At 48.3% G+C, this 18,415-nt stretch overlaps 1 protein-coding gene across 2 annotated transcripts in view; it reads right to left on the reverse strand.

The window, feature by feature from the left end:
- Positions 1-14: 14 nt before the first annotated feature.
- The window catches only part of Bcat (Branched chain amino acid transaminase), a 48,400-nt gene continuing 29,999 nt past the window's right edge, over positions 15-18,415 (reverse strand). For both annotated transcript variants that reach the window (XM_037421761.2, XM_037421762.2), the window contains exons 8-11: positions 11,399-11,484; positions 9,355-9,423; positions 7,958-8,104; positions 15-197 (exon numbers count right to left, since the gene is read on the reverse strand). In XM_037421761.2, coding sequence (XP_037277658.2) covers positions 156-197; positions 7,958-8,104; positions 9,355-9,423; positions 11,399-11,484 — 344 coding nt within the window. In that variant the 3' untranslated portion in view covers positions 15-155. The remainder of the gene's footprint in view (positions 198-7,957; positions 8,105-9,354; positions 9,424-11,398; positions 11,485-18,415) is intronic.

Here is an 18,415-nt window from a genome sequence, read left to right on the forward strand (position 1 = left end):
AATGTGAGAAGGGATGTCTCTTCAGAATCGATCTATTGTATTCAGTCTGTGCCCTTAGAGCCAATGGATCCAGCTCTGCTGGGAAACATATCTACACTTTTTGAGAGCATGCGTAATGACAATTTGTAGCATACTGTTCAATTCAATGTCCTACGTCACTCCACTTCTATGGCCCAGCTGTGTGGTACAACTCCATACTGGAAAATAAAAAAGCACGCAGAGCTTTAGCAAATCATACTGCGTCAAGTGACAATGCAGTGTTTAACTGGCTCATAGATACAGTAGAATCTTGACGATATGATCACGGCTGATGCGTATAAAATATGCCATGATTCGATGTGATACGAACATGCGATTGACAGCTGCATGCAAGCGGTGCAACGTGCCTTATCTATGGGGAGGAGGAAGGCCTGTTCACACTTGGCCTCGAAGGGAGTAAATGAGTTACAACTCACTGAAATTTCCTTCTCTTCACCGCCTAAGTGGCAAAAAAAACCATGGCGCAAAGCCAATGCAAAAAAAAATCTACCGGAGACCAATTTTCTCGCCACGCGATTTCAGATCGCCTTTTTGCTTCCTAGCTTTGGCTACACCGGCTGCACCAGCTCTCAAACCACGTGATGTAAACAACCAGCTGCAACTTCAGCACGATGGCAAAGGCATCGACGGTGGACAACCTTTGCAGCATGTCAAAGCTCATGGCCTTGACAAGGGCGCATTCATGGAGCGCCTGGTTTGGATTACCACCGCTGTGAACACGGGAAGTAGAAGAAAGTGCAGAAGCAGCGAATCGTCATGCCTTAACGTATTTCACTTTCGAACTGCCGGCTGAATCCGCCGCTGCCGGTGCTTCTACTCGCGTCGTTGCTGCAGGCGTGTCTCTCGAAACGTTTGCAAAGGGGTAAACTGTTTCTTTTCTGCATTTTGCATGCATACCTAGAACTCAGAATGAACTCTAATGCTCAGGAAACAGGCAAAGTGGAATGAATTCTCAAGCAGCGATAGTGGCAGCGGCGGTAGCACATACGAGGGGCAGAACGAATGTGAATGTTTTCGATGGGCGCCGGCATGGTTTTCAGGCTGCCCTGGTGTTTTTGCTTGAATTCTTTTGTGTGAATTCTCTAGGACTCATTGTTTTCATATCAATTTCGTGGCACAGTTTTTCAGCCGCTTATGCGGCAAAGCTAGTAAATTTCCAATTAGTTTTGCCACTTCTACTCCTTCTGATGTCAAGCGTGAACGCACCTTTAAGTGCCAGCAGCATGACTGAGGAAACCCCAGCACTTAACGGAGAGAGGGTGAAGGCAGAAAAGTTCAAAAGAACATTATGAACTTTTTTTCAGCAAAATGTACCCCAATAAAGTACTTGTTCATGCTCATGATTCGCTTAACTTGGTTTTGGTCCATACGAACTCGGGATGATACAAATATTTTGCGTGCTCCCTTCAAATTGTATCATCGAGATCGTACTATAGTCGCTTCTTCTTAAACGGAACTAGAAAGGGGATCCATAAAACTGTTTCATTTATCAGGAGTTTCATTTAAACAAAGTACACTTATTTAGTGAAGCAAAACCTTTATTCAAATTGCACAAACCTCACCTTACTCATGAGGATGAGTAGGAAAACAAAAGGAGTAAAGAGTGGTTTGTTTGGCAAGATTGAGTTTTTTTTTTTTTTTTCACAAGGTATGCACCCATGCCTGACAAACTAGCTAGAAATTCTGGACAAGCCTCATGCTCAAAATAGCGCTGCAAAAGTTCAACACCCTCTATAGCTAATCGGTCTGGTGGCACCACTGCACTGGCAGTATTGTCATCACATTCATTGCTGGAAAGTTGATCCTCATCTTGCACTTCGACAAACATTTCCTCGACGGTCTCTTCCGGACAGGTACGAACATTTTCATCAATTGATTCATAGTCCTGCAACGTGAAAGGGGCAGAGAGCACGACCTGACTGAATACTGTCTCAATGTCAGCATCAGCAGGGCTTTCTTCTTCATTAGGTACTGTTTCTTGTGCTTGAAAGCCACCATGGTGAAAGCATCTGTGTATTGTTATTGCCTTCACTTGCTCCCAGGCACAAGCCAAAATGTGGATGGCTGCCAATAAATCTATGCTGTAGCATTTCCCGCTGCCTGCTTTAAGCAGCATTTGATGGAGCAATTGTCTGCGGTAATGAACTTTAATGTTCTGAATAACCCCTCGATCCATCCGCTGAATCACTGCCAGTGCATTGGCTGGCAAGAATTCCAGACTGATGGCTTGGAGTCCTTGAACTTGACCTATGCTGGGTAATCATCCACGATGAAGACAACCTTCCTGCCTTGCCTCATAACTGGTTGGACCAGTTCATAACTGGATGGAACTGGTTGGACCAGTTCCATCGAGAGAGTTCGACTAACAACTGGAATGATCCTACCAAGCTTCGCCGTGTTTCGTTCTCTCTGACAGGCGTAGCGAAAACATGGTTTTTCAATCATGAAACGGACATTACGGACTGGACACGCTTCAAGCAACAGCTTCGCCAAATTTTCGGCACCCCGGTGGTTCGTTCAGCTCTCGCGAAGAAGACACTGGATGCTCGCAAGCAACAATGCGGTAAGTCTTACACATCGTACATAGAGGATGTGCTTGCTCTCTGTCACCGTTTCAGCACGTCCATGTCTGAATCAGAGAGAGTTCGTTATCTATTGAAAGGGATCGGCACAGTCGCCTTCAATGCCTTGGTCATACAAAACCCGACCACAGTCGCTGACGTTGCCACGTGCCAACGCCTAGAGAAACGTGAGTCCTAACGGTTACCGCCTGAAAGCGCTGAAAACACCACCACGACTGATGCCTCATTGTGTGCCATGATCCGGGTGATTATACGGGAAGAGCTGCAATCTTCCGGTCTCTAAATGACACCGAGCCCCCCTCCCCCCTCCAACACTGTTTTGCGCGACGTTATCAAAGAGGAGTTGGCGTCCATTACCGGGCCAGCGTATATAGACTATCAAAGAGGAGTTGGAGTCCATGACCGGGCCAGCATATGTAGACTCTCCAGTACGACTCCAGCCGACGTACGCACAAGTCCTCGCTGGCTCACCACCCGTCGTACAACCGATGCCCGCACACTCGACGCCTGTCCCACTGGCTTCATTAACTTCGAGTACACCTAGCCAGCCCTTTCACCCACCATGGCGGCCGCCTCGTCCGATCTGTTATTACTGCGGCTATCGGGACCACATTGCACGCGTCTGTCAGAAGCGTCAGCAGGACGAGCGTCGTGGATTCGCCACCTACGGACGGGATGATGGGACAAGCTGGTACGCTTTCCAACGTTGTCCTTATGATCCGCCGCTACGCCGCTCACCGTCTCCAACTGCGACATCTGAGCCAACCACTTCTTACCGCTCTACTAGACGCCACTCACCCTCACCCCTCCGCCGCTCCACGTCTCCATTGCGACCTGTCTCGCAATTCACCAACGGACACCCAGAAAACTAACCTCGGCAGGTTTTGGAGGAAAAGCTGCATCGAACGAAAAGACAGAAATTCCTCCCGTGCGTCCATATAATACGATATCTGTTTTAATAGAAGGTGTGTACGTGGACGCTTTAATAGACACTGGCACTTGTTTGTCTGTGATTGATCGTTCCTTGTGCTCACGTCTGCGAAAAGTCACCACCCCTTATGATGGACCTACACTGCTCGCTGCTCAAGGGGACGCCATTAGACCCGCCGCTATGTGCACCGCTCGTGTTTTCATAGCTGGTCTTCTTCATTTTGTGCAATTTGCTGTGCTGAGTTTGTGTGCCCACCAACTTATATTAGGCTGGGATTTTCTGTCGACGGCGAACGCTTCCATCTGCTGTCGCGAAAATGTTGTTCATATGATGGAAACTAACTATGCCCTGTATGCGGATGACAAGCCCGTTCGCTTGCTCGCTGCTGAAGATATCGAGCTACCACCTGGTCATCAGCGAATAGTTAACATCACTTCTAATGTGATCGACTCTGGTGACGTGTTTGTCCAACCATCTGCACGCTGTCTCGCAAGAGGTATAGCCCTTGCTTCAGGTCTAGCGCGGTTCCACAATGGCTCCGGACTTCTCTACGCTACAAACCAGACGTCTGAGAAAATTCTCATTCCTAAAGGCACCACAATGGCTTGCGTTACTGAATCCCAACCTGTCTGTGTTGTCCCGCTTATGCCAGCGTGTTCTGACCTTCCTTCTATTGGATGTTCATCAAGCGTTTCTGTCCTTGCTGCGACTATTAGTCCAGAACTGACCTCTTCACAGACAGGTGAGTTGCTTGCCTTGCTACAAAAGCATAGGAGATTGTTTGATGCCCATTTCTCATCTCTGGGACAGACGTCCATTATTAGGCATCGTATCCAGACCGATGGCACATCCATTGTACGCCGTCGACCATGTCGCGTCTCTTCATCCGAGCGTGAGATCATTGAACAAAATGTAGCCGATATGCTGCAACAGAACATTATACGTCCCTCCGCGAGTCCTTTGTCATCCCCTGTTGTTTTAGTAAGGAAAAAAGATGGCTCAGTGCGATTTTGCGTGGACTACAGAGCACTTAATAAGATTACCTACAAGGATGTTTACCCCATGCCGCGCATAGACGATGCTTTGGATTCGCTGCAAGGTGCCGAGTACTTCTCAAGCCTAGACCTGCGTTCAGGTTACTGGCAAATACCCATGCATGAGGATGACAAAGACAGCGTTTTCAACACCAGATGGGCTGTACGAATTCAACGCCATGCCATTCGGCATTTGCAATGCTCCAGCAACATTCGAGCGGATGATCGATACAGTTTTACGAGGCTTGAAATGGAAGACTTGCTTGTGCTATTTAGACGACATCATTATTTTCTCGTCAACCTTCCCTCGGCACTTGCAACGACTGGACGAAGTTCTTACGTGCCTTGCAAACGCAGGCCTTCATCTGAACGCCAAGAAGTGCCGTTTTGCGAGCAAGACGATTAAAGTGTTAGGCCACATCGTAAGCAAGGACGGTATTCGTCCCGATCCAGACAAGATTTCCGTTGTCCAACACTTCCCGCGTCCTGAAAAGCCAAAGATTTGCACAGTTTCCTTGGCCTCGCTTCTTATTTTCGCCGATTGATTCGAGACTTCACCTCAATAGCTTCACCATTGCACAAGTTGCTCGGATCAGGCGTCGCCTTTGTGTGGCCTCCTGAATGTGAAGTGGCGTTTGCCCAACTGAAGTGTGCACTCATATCTGAACCAGTCCTCTGCCATTTCGACGAAACCGCGCCTACGCTCCTGCATATAGACGCTAGTGGTCGAGGCATTGGTGGAATTCTCCTACAGCGAGACAAATCTTCACGTGAGAAAGTCATCGCATACGCGAGCCGTGCACCGACCCCTGCCGAAAAGAATTATACCATCACCGAACAGGAGTGCCTAGCGGTCGTATGGTCGGTACAAAAGTTTCGACCTTACCTCCACGGCCGCCACTTTACTGTGGTTACGGACCATCACACCTTGTGCTGGCTCTCGACAATCAAGAACTTGTCCGGCCGCCTTAGTCGCTGGATTCTTCGCTTACAAGAATACGACTTCACGATTACATACAAGTCGAAACAATTTTGATGTGTTTTCAGAACATAAACTTACGTCGATGAAGTCCAACACACGCGATGACACCACCAGAAACTGCTGCTGCTTACCAAGTATGGGAGCCGCCATTGCTCGATAGCGATGGTAATGACAATGCCTTGCTTTTTCCACTGGCTTCCTTTTGAGCCGCAGACAATCCAAAACTGAAGCTCAGTCGCTCAATTCATAGTTGCCCAAACACAACTGCTGGGTGCAATCGCTGAACGATGGTTTTTCTGATGCCAATGCTTTTGGTTTATATTTTTTTTTTGTTTTAGCTAGACCAGTGTGGGCAGTGGTCACAGCGGTTGTCTGTCCGTGTTATCAACAAAATCAGCCCACCGCGACTGGTGGATGATAGGAATAGGCATAAGCCGCCACCTTCTCGGCGTTGCCAGATAGACTGACTGCGCACAGCTGCTTGTGTTGGGGTGTTAGTGCAACTGTTACGTTTGTTTACGAGCACCATTGTGGCATTGTTTCAGCGAATTTTTGCTATGGCTCTATGCATGGGCGAGAATCTCGTTGTGATGCTGCTTAGAAAGAAAAGGGAGCAGCCGACACTTTTTTAAATTTTGGGAATAAAAGTTCCTTTGTATTGCTAGCTAAGGTCAGCTACATGTTTTTTCGATTTCACTAAAATGAAATTTTCGCTTCAATGAAAATTTTTCCGTGCCCTGTCAGCTTTGTTACAGCAGAATTTCACTGTACCATAAAACCTTGCCACAATGACACACTGGCATGGCACGAAAAGGAGAATGAAGATTACTGATGCTGAATGCAGAGTTTGGTTGGCTCAGCAAGGGGATCTCTTGCAAAGGCATTGCAATTTTAAGTGCTCTAATATGGGCGGCACAAATATAAAAAAAAAAAACATTGGAAAATATATACTTTATCATTCACTTTGCCTCTCGTGCACCTCGACACGACATTTCCAAGTGAGCACGAGGTTATATAAAAGTGCAAAACCATTTTTTTTGCGCCACATGCAAGCTGCGCCAACAGCACGACAGCCGTTTCAGTCCTCTGTGAGAGCGCCGCGGTGCGGAGAAAAGAGCAGGCCATGCCCACTTAAGGAAACACGCTCCCTCCATGCGATAGGGACAGCCAGAGAGAAACACTCCACGTGCCTGCCATCTCGGAGGCCATGTCCATGTGTCGAGAAAGAGAGAAATAGAGAGGAAAGGCAGGGAGGTTAACCAAGCTTCGCTACCCTACACTTGGGGTGGGAAAAAGGGGGAATAATAGAAAGGAAGGAGACGGACAAAAAAGTAAGAAAATTAAGAAAGAGTTGGATAAACAGTCAGCTCGAGACTACACAGCACAGTCTCACGAAGTTCTTTCACAAGCGCTTGTGAAGACCGGTGGTCCTTAAGAAGCACAAGAGAGCTTTCATGGCTTTGCGAATATACGAGACCATCAGCCAAGGTCCCAGGATTTTCTTTTCTGTAAGTACTTGTGAATCGAGGTGATGGAGCTTGGCTTCCATACCACGTCGTTCAGATTGGTATGATAGCCAGTAGCATAGAATGTGCGCAAGTGCCTCCTCGCAGGCAAAAATGTTGCACCTCGCACTGCTGGCCATTCCAATGAGACACGAATACGCATTCGTAAATGCCATGCTGAACCACATGCGACACAGCAAAGTTTCATCGTGTCGTGAGAGCCGGGATGGCAAACAAAGTTGAAGGTTGGGTCAATCGAATACAGCTGCACGTTGGAGAAACCCCGTGTGTTCCATTGCAGAAGCGTGATATGGCAAGCAAGTGATTGTAGTCACCGAGCAGCGTCCGTTCTCAAGAGTCATATGGGCATCCACAGGTCTTGGTGAGAGGCAATCGAGCAGCTTCATCCGTGCGGTCATTGCCGACAATTTCGCTATGACTCGGCAACCATTGAAATACAATATCGTGTCCTTCCCCGAGCGCTTGGTGGTAGTCGTGCCTTATATGATATATTGATTGTTCGTGTAATCCGTGCATAAGAGACGGCCCCAGGCTGCCGCATGCTATTATCAGTGGTTGGAAGGAGCAGACAACACTTCGGCTGCAATTTTTGTGAGGGTAATAATTGCTTGTGGGAAAAAAATCGTTTTTTTGTTGGGCTATGTGGGCGGTGCGAGAATTATGTAAGTAAACAGGGTAATTCGTGATAACGAGTCCAGAGGTGCCTGCTTTGAGTTCTTCCTGCGCAGTGTGACACGATGTCGGCTCACTGTAGCGCCCACCTGCCTGCTGATTTGAACTACTCTTAATTAAATCAATTCTGTAGTTGTCTTCAATATTTAATTAAACAAGCGTTAACTGTACGAGTTATTTGCACAACCCACCTGGATGTCTGTGATGGCCTTCAACACCCGGTTGGCCAGTGGGCTGCTCTGCTCCATGGTAGGAATGTGCAGGTTCTCGCCCCTGTGGTATAGCCGCTCGATCGGACAGATGACGCACGCTGTCCCACAGCCAAACATCTCCAGTAGCTGTAACACAACAATTGACCATTGATCACGCACTTCTCTACTCTCTGCCAAACAATGCTTTTCTTACTCAGTACTCACCACCGTAGCCACCCAAATATAACATGCACCCAACCTCCACCAGGTTAAAAAATGACAAACATTGAATATTAATGTAATTAATTCGAAAAGAAAACAACTGCATGCCCCCAGGTTGATTGATTGATATGTGGGGTTTAACGTCCCAAAACCACCATATGATTATGAGAAACGCCGTTGTGGATCGCTCCAGAAATTTCAACCACTTGGGGTTCTTTCACGTGCGCTCAAATCTGAGCACACGGGCCTTCAGCATTTCCGCCTCCATTGAAAAAGCAGCCGCTGCAGCCAGGATTCGATCCAGCGACCTGCAGGTCAGCAGCCGAGTACCTTAGCCACTAGACCACTGCAGCGGGGCTGCATTACCCCAGGTTGGTGACCAGAAAAAAAAAAAAGTACACAAGCTCAGCTTGCAGCCATGGAACAAAAAATGTTTCACCCGGTAATTCCTTTTGTCCTGCGACGCAGTTTTTCTGGCTTTACAGGTAGTTTCTAGTAGGCCTCAACCACATGCCAATGCAGGGGCTGTTACCTTGAGAAACTCAGTCTAGACGGACCTGCTCATGAAGGAAGGCAAGCTTGTCTTTGAAGTCTAGATACTTTTCAATTTACAGCCTGAGAAATTTTTCTCATTGACATGCAGCTGAATGGCGCAAAATATCCTCCCTTTGCACCACCCCTAAGGTAAACTTGTTGGCTAGTTGGTTAAACGTCTTGAATCGGGAAACACGCTAGGTGAAAATGATGATAAAGCAGAGGAACGAACAACACATCCTGCGAACCGCTGACTATGAACTGTATGGTCATAACTGCATACGGTCACGACAGACGGCAATAGTCGTGGATCTGTCACTCACAATGACAGATCCACTAACACTGCTCATAATTTGATATGGCGACAACAAACCCAACTTGTACTACACTAAAATGAAGTTATGAGGCACCTCATAATATGGCAGCCGAGATGAACTTCCCCTAACTGGAGTCACATGCAACAAATGAAACAAAAATAAACTTGGACATTGCAAAGTATACGAAATTTGGTTTTGGTTGTACGTACTACTGGCCCCACTGAAAATGTTGAGCAGCCGTGGAAAACTTTTTTAAAAGCTTTCATCAGTCATTGACTGCAGAAATGTCAAGACCGCAAATGCTTGTGCTCCAAAACCACTCACCCTGTCTTCCTTGAGGGCTTCTCTGATTTCTGCCATGGTTATCTTACGCTCCGAGACCTTGAACTCATTCTGGGAGGAGAGAAATTAAAAGAAAGCTACAGTTTTTCAAGTAGGCACTATTTAAATGTACATAACTCAATACAAAACCTAGCAAAATCGCCATCGTGGCTAGCCAACAGTGGACCAACAGTTCACTTAGGTCACAACAATGCAGTGACTTAGAAGACAAAGTTTGTACTAAGAATGACAAAGTTCAGCTAGTTGGCATAAGCGTTGCCTGGTCTTCCCAATGTGTCCATGTATCCACACCTTGCTTTTGCGATTGAATCTGCACTATTGTCATTCACAATAATGCCACAGCGGCATGACAGTGCAGAGACCTACACTTCACATGCTCAATCGTTGTAGCCATCTCCTTGGTCAGACATTTCACTGGCATAATTTATTGGAGCGTACGAAATGAGACTAAGATAATAAGATGAACATGTCTACAGCAGTTTCCAAACTGCCACGACAGATGGCAAGACAGTGAAAAACTTTCCCTGCTCTGCAATGGGCTATTTAAAACATTGCATTTACAGTGTCCTTTCCTAAGAAAAAAAAAAAGGAAGGAAGAAAGAGACATTGAATTTACAGGGTCCTTCCCTTAGGAACGAACAAAGTTAAGGGTGTTCTTTATAGTACCTGGAGAGAGGTACAACTTCTCAGGCTTTTCTCCCAGCACATTGCTCTATTGGCTGGGCAAATATAAGAAGCCTCATGCACGAAGTTGTCACAACTCTCAAAACAATGCAACCCCAATGTCTCAACACTACACACCAACAATCTGTGCAGTAACGTCGCTGCCATGGTTCATTTCGGAATGATGAAAATGGGGCACGGAGAAAACTATAATAGTACAATACGGGAGTAGGTGTGTGAATCTAATGCACTGCTCTTAGTACACCACATCACCATGATATCTGACACTGGCCATATGTGCAGTCTAGTAGTTTAAGAGCTATGCAAGAAACAAGCATCATGCCCCATTTGAGGCTAAGCCGTTGGTCAAAGCTTTAGCACCGTCGAAACAATGGCACATGGTTTCTCTGTGCTATATCTTGGGGAAAATTGGCAAGAAGTGTTCCAATTACCAGAGACGTGCAACCCTCTGCATCACTGGTGGGCCGCACCACCGCTCAGGCATCTTCCGATTCTAAGCTTTTCTCAGTTTTCTTAGTATCGAATCGAGCCTGCTGCCCATGTGCTTTGAGTAATTCCACCTAAAAAGCTCACTTTGGGTAAGGTCCGCACGGCACTTTGATAAAAGTGATAATTTGCAACATTTGGCTGAATGTTACAGCCTTAGTAGTACGTGAAGGCGAAAACTTGCTGCATGTTGAGCTATGCACTAAGTAATAGCACTTTCCATTGAGCAAGCAGGAGGACTTGTAACTGCACTCAAACTGCTCTCGCGAGTTGCAGCACCCTCTAGTGGTCAAGCAGGAGCGGGGGCGTTGTGTTTAATTGGTCAAGAAGAGGCACTTTTCTGGTGCTTAGGGCAATTTTTGGTGCTCCGCCGCCAGCAGCTGAGTAATGAGAACGCGGAGGAAGTCACATGACCTTTTTTACGTCACTTCTGGTTTTATGCCCGAGAAAGCGGTGTGCCTGCCCGCGCAGTGCGAGCGTGCGGCATGTTTGAACATGTCCACAAAGCAGGCGCACAGGGAAAAATTGGTCACATGATGCCTGACATCACGTACACCGCACACGCTATTAGCTCTGCTCTCGCAGCATCGCGATCACTCCATTAGGCAGACGAGAGCATACATCCCGGCTGCGCCAGTGTGCTCCTCTTTCTGCCCGTTTCCCTAACTCCTGCTCAGCTAATGGAAAGCGCTATTACATATCAAACAGGGAACCATGCATGACATGACATGCCGCAGTACTTCCAGACTGCACAAGAACTTGTATAACACCTTCATATGTTTGGTATATGTCGGTTGTCAGACTAGCATGCATTCGTTAAGAATTATTTTTTTTTCTGCTTTCTCGGTTAACCTACCCATTCTCTCGTGAGATCAAGAACACTCTGACGTGTGACACCAGGCAAAATGATTCCAGAAAGTGGTGGTGTCACCAGCTCAGTGCCTGCATCAGAATAACCAAGGCAAACCATTAATGAAAAGCACATATTTTCGCACCAAAGCACTACCACACCACAAAACATTGTCCCCGTCATACTTTCAGCAGAATACAGGCAGTTGCATAATAAGCCGACATTCGCACCACAAAATGTAGAAATGTTATTTCTGCATAAAAAATCCCGTAGCTTAAATGTGTATTATCCGCACTCTCCCCTTCGCCCTGTCCCATGGACAAAACACAGCAAAACAAACAGCAGCTGAACTAATTACAAGTTCGTTCTATAGCTGAAACTCAGTGTAAAGAAGCGATCCCCACTGTTGCAATATTTTAATAAATCGAGGGGATCAAGAAATTGAGGAAGAGATTTTTCAGACCGTCAAAATCTAAAATCATAACATAGACACAACCAAAAGCTACCACAGAATTGCATTTGTCATAACACATGCCTCCACATCTGAAAAGATGGTGAGAAATGCCTGAAGGTGGCTCATACATGAAGCGTTCCGTGTGAGCCAGGCATAAGAAATATCGTGTAAGTGCAATGCAAGCCATTGTAGACAATCACATGAAACTATGACAGGCTACTGATACATTAATACCCCATTACTTGAACTCGCATATCTAGAAAAATCGGCTAAGTCGAAATTTTCCGCAGCACTGAACATTTTACTATACTGTTACGGAAAAGAACAGACGCCGTAACGACGAAGCTGGGGATTAGATATATTCAAAACCAGCGGTAATGGCGTGCCCGGTTCACCAGCGATTGAGCGGAGACAACTCTTCGTCTTCCTCGTCAGGCACACACGCGCGTCGCCCCCTAGAATATCAATATACATGCATGTAGCATAACCCTCGGCGGCGCAAGCGCCGTCTCGGCGCATTTAGATGTCAACGTCACTAAGAGAGTTGTAGGGCTTCAAGCGCGCAACATGTACAATATCGGTAGCCTGTTGGGCACATGAAGGCAACGGGGTGGCAGGACCAATTTCGTATGTTACAGGCGTAACCACACGAAGGACTCGGTATGGGCCTGTGTAGCAAGTAAGCAGTTTTTCTGACAAGCCAACTTGACGGGTGGGAGACCGGAGCAGTACCAAAGAACCGGGCGGAAAGTGTACGTCGTGGTGTCGTTGGTCATACAAGCGCCGTTGCTTCTTTTGAGAGGTCAGAAGGGGAGTACGGGTGATTTCGCGTGCGTGAGCGGCCCGAGTGATAGCGTCCATGGCATATTCACTGGTCGGTACTCCAGGGGACGGTATGATGGTGTCTAGAGGCAATGTTGGTTCTCAGCCAAACAGCAGAAAAAATGGAGAGTAACCGGCAGTGTCATGACGCGAAGAATTGTAGGCAAATGTGACGTACGGCAACGCGAGATCCCAGTCGGTGTCGTTGGTAGAAACATACTTAAGCGAGCATGTCTGTAAGAGTTCGATTTAGGTGCTCCGTGAGTCCATTGGTTTGCGGGTGGTATGACGTAGTCAGCTTGTGTCTCGTTTTACATGACTGCAAGATGTCAGCTATGACCTTCGACAAAAAGGTGCGGCCATGGTCTGTAAGCAGCTGCCGTGGGGCTCCGTGTTGCAAAATCACGTCCTTGAGGAGGAAGTCGGCGACATCTGTGGCGCAGCTTGTTGGGATAGCTCGTGTGATGGCATAACGCGTGGCGTAGTCGGTGGCCACGGCTATCCGCTTGTTACCCGAGGAAGACAAGAGAAAAGGGCCAAGTAGGTCCAAGCAAACGCGGAAGAACGGTTCTGACGGAATATCAAGTGGTTGAAGGCGTCCGGCGGGAAGTGTCGATGGCGTTTTGCGGCGCTGACATTTCTCACAAGCCGCAACGTATCTTCTAAGTGAGCGTGCAAGCCCTGGCCAGTAGTAGCGTCGGCGTATTCGGTCGTAAGTGCGTGACACACCAAGGTGACCAGCAGTCGGAAGGTCATGAAGTTCATGTAGAACTTCCGAGCGAAGGTGTTTCGGAATGACAAGCAGCAGAGCCGGTCCATCCGGCTCAAAACTTTGGCGATATAATACACCATCGCGTAGCACGAATGAGCGATCGGACTGACTGGAAGATGGTGATTCGAGGCGCTCAATGATAGCACGCAAGGACGCATCATAGCGCTGCTCGTTACCTATGCATGTCATTTGCAAAAGGGAAAAGACGCAAGGCTCGGTGTCGGTGTCATGCATAGTGCTCGACTCAGCGACCGGGTAGCGCGACAGGCAGTCTGCGTCCTGATGTAGGCGTCCGGACTTGTACGTCACCGTAAAGGTATACTCTTGGAGTCGGAGTGCCCAGCGCCCGAGCCGGCCAGTAGGATCCTTCAGTGACGTAAGCCAACATAGTGCATGATGGTCAGTTATCACAGAGAAATTAGTGCCATATAAATATGGGCGGAACTTTGAGACTGCCCAAACAAGAGCAAGACATTCACGCTCCGTAATAGAATAGTTGCACTCAGCAGCTGTGAGGAGGCGGCTAGCGTAGGCGACAACTCGGTCGTGTCCCCATTGGCGCTGGGCTAACACTGCTCCGATTCCATGCATCGGTTCGAACTTCCATCGGAGCGAATAGATCAAAGTGAGCCAATATGGGTGGAGTCGTCAGTAGCGTGATTAGGTGAGAAAAAGCAGCAGCTTGGTCGGTACCCCACGTAAATGCGACGTTTTTCTTTAGAAGCTCTGTGAGGGGTCGAGCGATGGTTGCGAAATCTTTCACAAACCTTCTAAAAAAGGAGCAAAGTCCTACAAAACTCCAGACGTCTTTGGCTGACTGGGGTACAGGAAAATTGGTGACTGCACGAATTTTCTCGGGGTCCGACTGCACACCAGAGGCGTCGAAGAGGTGGCCCAACACTGTAATTTGCCGGCGTCCGAAGCGACACTTCGACGAGTTCAATTGGAGGCCTACAGTGCGGAATATGTCGAGAATAGCTGACAAACGCTGAAGGTGGGTTTCGAATGTTGGGGAATATATGACATCGTCAAGATAACAAAGACATGTTGACCATTTGAACCCTTGCAGCAGAGAGTCCATCATGCGCTCGAACGTGGCTGGGGCGGTGCATAGCCCAAATGGCATAACCTTGAACTGATATAGGCCGTCTGGAGTTACAAATGCAGTCTTCTCTTGGTTTTTTTCGTCGACAGCAATCTGCCAGTAGCCGGAACATAGGTCTATTGTGGAAAAGTATCGACCGCTGTGGAGACAATCGAGAGCGTCATCGATGCGGGGTAAAGGGTAAACGTCCTTTTTCGTGATTCTATTCAGATGACGGTAATCCACGCAGAAGCGCCACGTGTCATCTTTCTTTTTAACGAGCACAATGGGGGACGTCCAAGGGCTCAAAGAGGGTTCAATAATTCCTTTGGCTAACATCTTGGTGACTTCTTGTTGAATTATTTTACGCTCGGTGGCAGACACCCGGTATGGTCGCCGATGAATGGGATGAGGATCACCTGTGTTAATGCGGTGCTTGACGAGTGAAGTCTGGCCGAGTGGACGGTGGTCGATGTCGAATATGTCGCGGTATGAAGCCAGAAGGCGGCATAGCGCGGTTGACTTCTCAGGTTTGAGGTCCGGGGCGATCATGGAGCGTAAGGTCGCATCGAGGCACGTGGCATCCTGCGAGTGATGTGGGTGCTCGGAACATACGTCTGCCGTAAAACAGGTGACGTGATCATCAATTAAGGGCCTTAGTGTGGCGACCGAAATTCCTTGGGGTAGCACTTGTTTTATTAAACCGAAATTGATAACAGGTAAATATGTTCGGTTAGAGGCCATGCTTACGACAGAGTGTGGGACAGTAATGTCACGCGCCAGGAGAACATCAGTAATCGGCGTCACGATATAATCACCGTCGAGCACGGGAGAAGGTGTTGCCAATTCGATGAATGTGAGAGCTTTAGGCGGTATCCGGAAGAAGTCAGTGGTGCACAAGCTGTTCGGGAGTTCAGGGTGAGAATCCGGGAGAAGAGGAAGTTCTAGGCAGAGAGTACCAACAGCACAATCGATGAAGGCAGAATGCGTCGATAGGAAGTCCATGCCGAAGATTAGGTCGTGGGGACAATTTTCAAGCACCGTAAATAAAACGGGAACACGGCGGCTGGCAATACTAACACGAGCGGTACACATTCCACTGATGGCCACAGTTCCACCATCAGCGACACGGAAGGTTTTAGTTGCTGCAGGCGTGAGAACTTTTTTGAGCATGCGACACAGATGAGCACTCATTACCGACAATTGAGCTCCGGTATCGACTAACGCCGTCAAAGAACTACCGTCCACATACACCTTAATCAAGTTCGTATCAGTGGGGAGCGTCAATGGAGGATTTGGATCATTTGCAAGCGATGCAGCACTACCTCCCGGAGCTGCATGATCTAGTTTTCCGTCCGAGAGGATCCACAGTTGACCGGCGACGGATAGCGGCGTGGTTGGGGCGATGGGGAACGGCGGCGTTGAGGTGGCGGCGAACGAGCAGTGGAGTGGCTGTTGGGGATGTTGGAAGAAGGGTACACACGACTGGGCGAATACCAACGAGAGTCCTCGAATGGTCGATTAGAGGAAAATTGGCTCCAGTTTGAGGGCGTCCAAGCGCTGCGGCAGTAGCGGGAGATGTGGCCAACTCGGTGGCACCGGAAGCAGATTTGCTTGTCGTCTGCAGTTCTCCATTCCGCTGGATTGCGGGATCGCGGAATAAAGAGTAAGTCATGGCGTGGTATATTTGTTGTCATTGGTCTGGAGACGGGTCGGGAGACAGAGCAGGCCACAGGAAAACCAAGCTTTGCAATTTCCTGCCTCATGACGGCTTGAATAACAAAGACCGCCGGAGGCGTTTGTGCGGCGCCATGGTCGAGCGGATGTGGAAGAAATGGTTCCGGACTTGACGTCTCAAGCTCCCGTCGAACTATTCGTGTCACGCTGTCCTGCATGGGTGGTGCGGCACCGAGATCGGTGCAAGTGGATGTAACAGCCGTGTTTGGTAGCCGCATAAATTGAGGCAGAACACAGCGGCTTTTGGCCATTTCGAAGCGACGGCATTCCTTGATAGTCATATCTACGGTCGTGACGTTATTGTAGACGAGCAAATTGAAGGCGTCGTCCGCGATGCCCTTAAGTATGTGGCCCACCTTGTCACTCTCTGTCATTTGCTCGTCGACTTTTCGGCACAACGCGAGCACATCCTGTATGTACGAGACATACGACTCTGTTGACGACTGCACACGAGTGGCAAGTTCTTTTCGCGCTTCCGTTTGGCGACCGGACGGGTCTCCAAAGATGTCGCGTAGTCGCTCCTTGAAGGTATCCCAGCTGGTGAGCTCGGTCTCATGGGCGTCGAACCAGACCCGTGGGGTGCCGTACAAGTAAAATATTACGTTGGCGAGCATCATGGTAGGGTCCCATCGGTGTGTGTGGCTAACACGCTCGTACATACGGAGGCAGTAGTCGACGTCGAGCCCAGGTTGTGCGGAGAATGTACCTGGATCACGGGGGGTGGGCATCATCAGGTATGTAGTGGCTGGAGCTACAGATGGAGACGCTGACAGGCTGTTGTCATTGGTAGCCATGGCCGGAGACTGAATGGTGCGGCCACTGCGAAGCTTCGTGGTGAAGAAGGGGAACGTTCCACCTCCACCAAATATGTTACGGAAAAGAAGAGACGCCGTAACGACAAGGCTGGGGATTAGATATATTCAAAACCAGCGGTAATGGCGTGCCTGGTTCACCAGCGATCGAGCGGAGACAACTCTTCGTCTTCCTCGTCAGGCATACAAGCGCGTCGCCCCCTAAAATATCAATATACATGCATGTAGCAATACGTACCATGTATATCTTTCTCTTTATCTCAAAGTAATTTTATGTCAGGTTGCGGATAACTTGAAATCCTGACTGGGAGTGGAACGAAAATTCCGCCGCCTGACCATTTCACAAGATTCGCGCGATGCTGCCACACCTGAAGTCCGTGGATTGTTTTTTCTTGTTCAGCCGTGCCTGCCACTACATCGATGCTTTTTGTGAACGCGAAGTGTGTAAAGTCTCAGCCCAGCAACATATCGACTTTGTCAAGCAACCCTGTGTGTCACAAGCACTGAGCAAGGAGTCCCTCTGCCCATGCTTGGCATAGTTCATCTTCTTCGCTTTGTGCAGTGCACATGATTTCCCCTGAGGTATGATTTCCATTCATCTGCGCAAACCGAACAGTACGGATTTTTCGCTGACTGTGAGCAGCGGCAACTTAGCGTGAGTGCGGCAATGGCGTCAAAACTATGCAAGTCAATAACGCTAGAAAAAAAAGGTTGCCCTAATTAAGGAAGTGGAGAAAGTAGGCCGAACAAGATCGAACATAACGCAAGAATTCAACATTCCCTTGTCTACTTTTTACGGTGCTGAAAAACAAGCAGAAGGTGCTGGATTGATATCAGCAGAGCTTCTCCAGCCAGCAGAAGTGGGTTCAAGGGTCAAAGTTCCCAGACGTTGAAGGGGCGTTGATGGTATGGCTGCAAAATGCCAGAGAGGCTAACCTTCCCACCAGTTTGCCAGAAGCAGAGACAGCAGAGACGGCAGACACAGATTCAGACTGAGGAAATTCGTCAGGAGGTCAAGCTTACAGGTAATGATGCCACCGAAAATGACACGACTTTTTTGGAGTGCGCGCTGTGTGAGCAGGATATGGCAGTGACTGGAGAAATGATGGACGCCGAAATCGTTCAAACAACCACTAATATAGGGGACGGCGAAAACGACGGCAATGATGAACCGCCTCGAGAGGTGCCAACATCTTGTGAGACAAGAAATTTGCTGCACATGCTTCAAAATGAGATCGAGTGCAGCACCAGGAAAAGGCAACTAATGCGATGCGTCAAGCAGCTGTAGCTCGCCTTCCTAGGCCAGCGATGTTCCGTGCAGGAAATTTTTCCCTTTTCATGA

Source organism: Rhipicephalus microplus, chromosome 2 (genome assembly GCF_043290135.1).
Source record: "Rhipicephalus microplus isolate Deutch F79 chromosome 2, USDA_Rmic, whole genome shotgun sequence".
Classification (NCBI taxonomy): domain Eukaryota; kingdom Metazoa; phylum Arthropoda; class Arachnida; order Ixodida; family Ixodidae; genus Rhipicephalus; species Rhipicephalus microplus.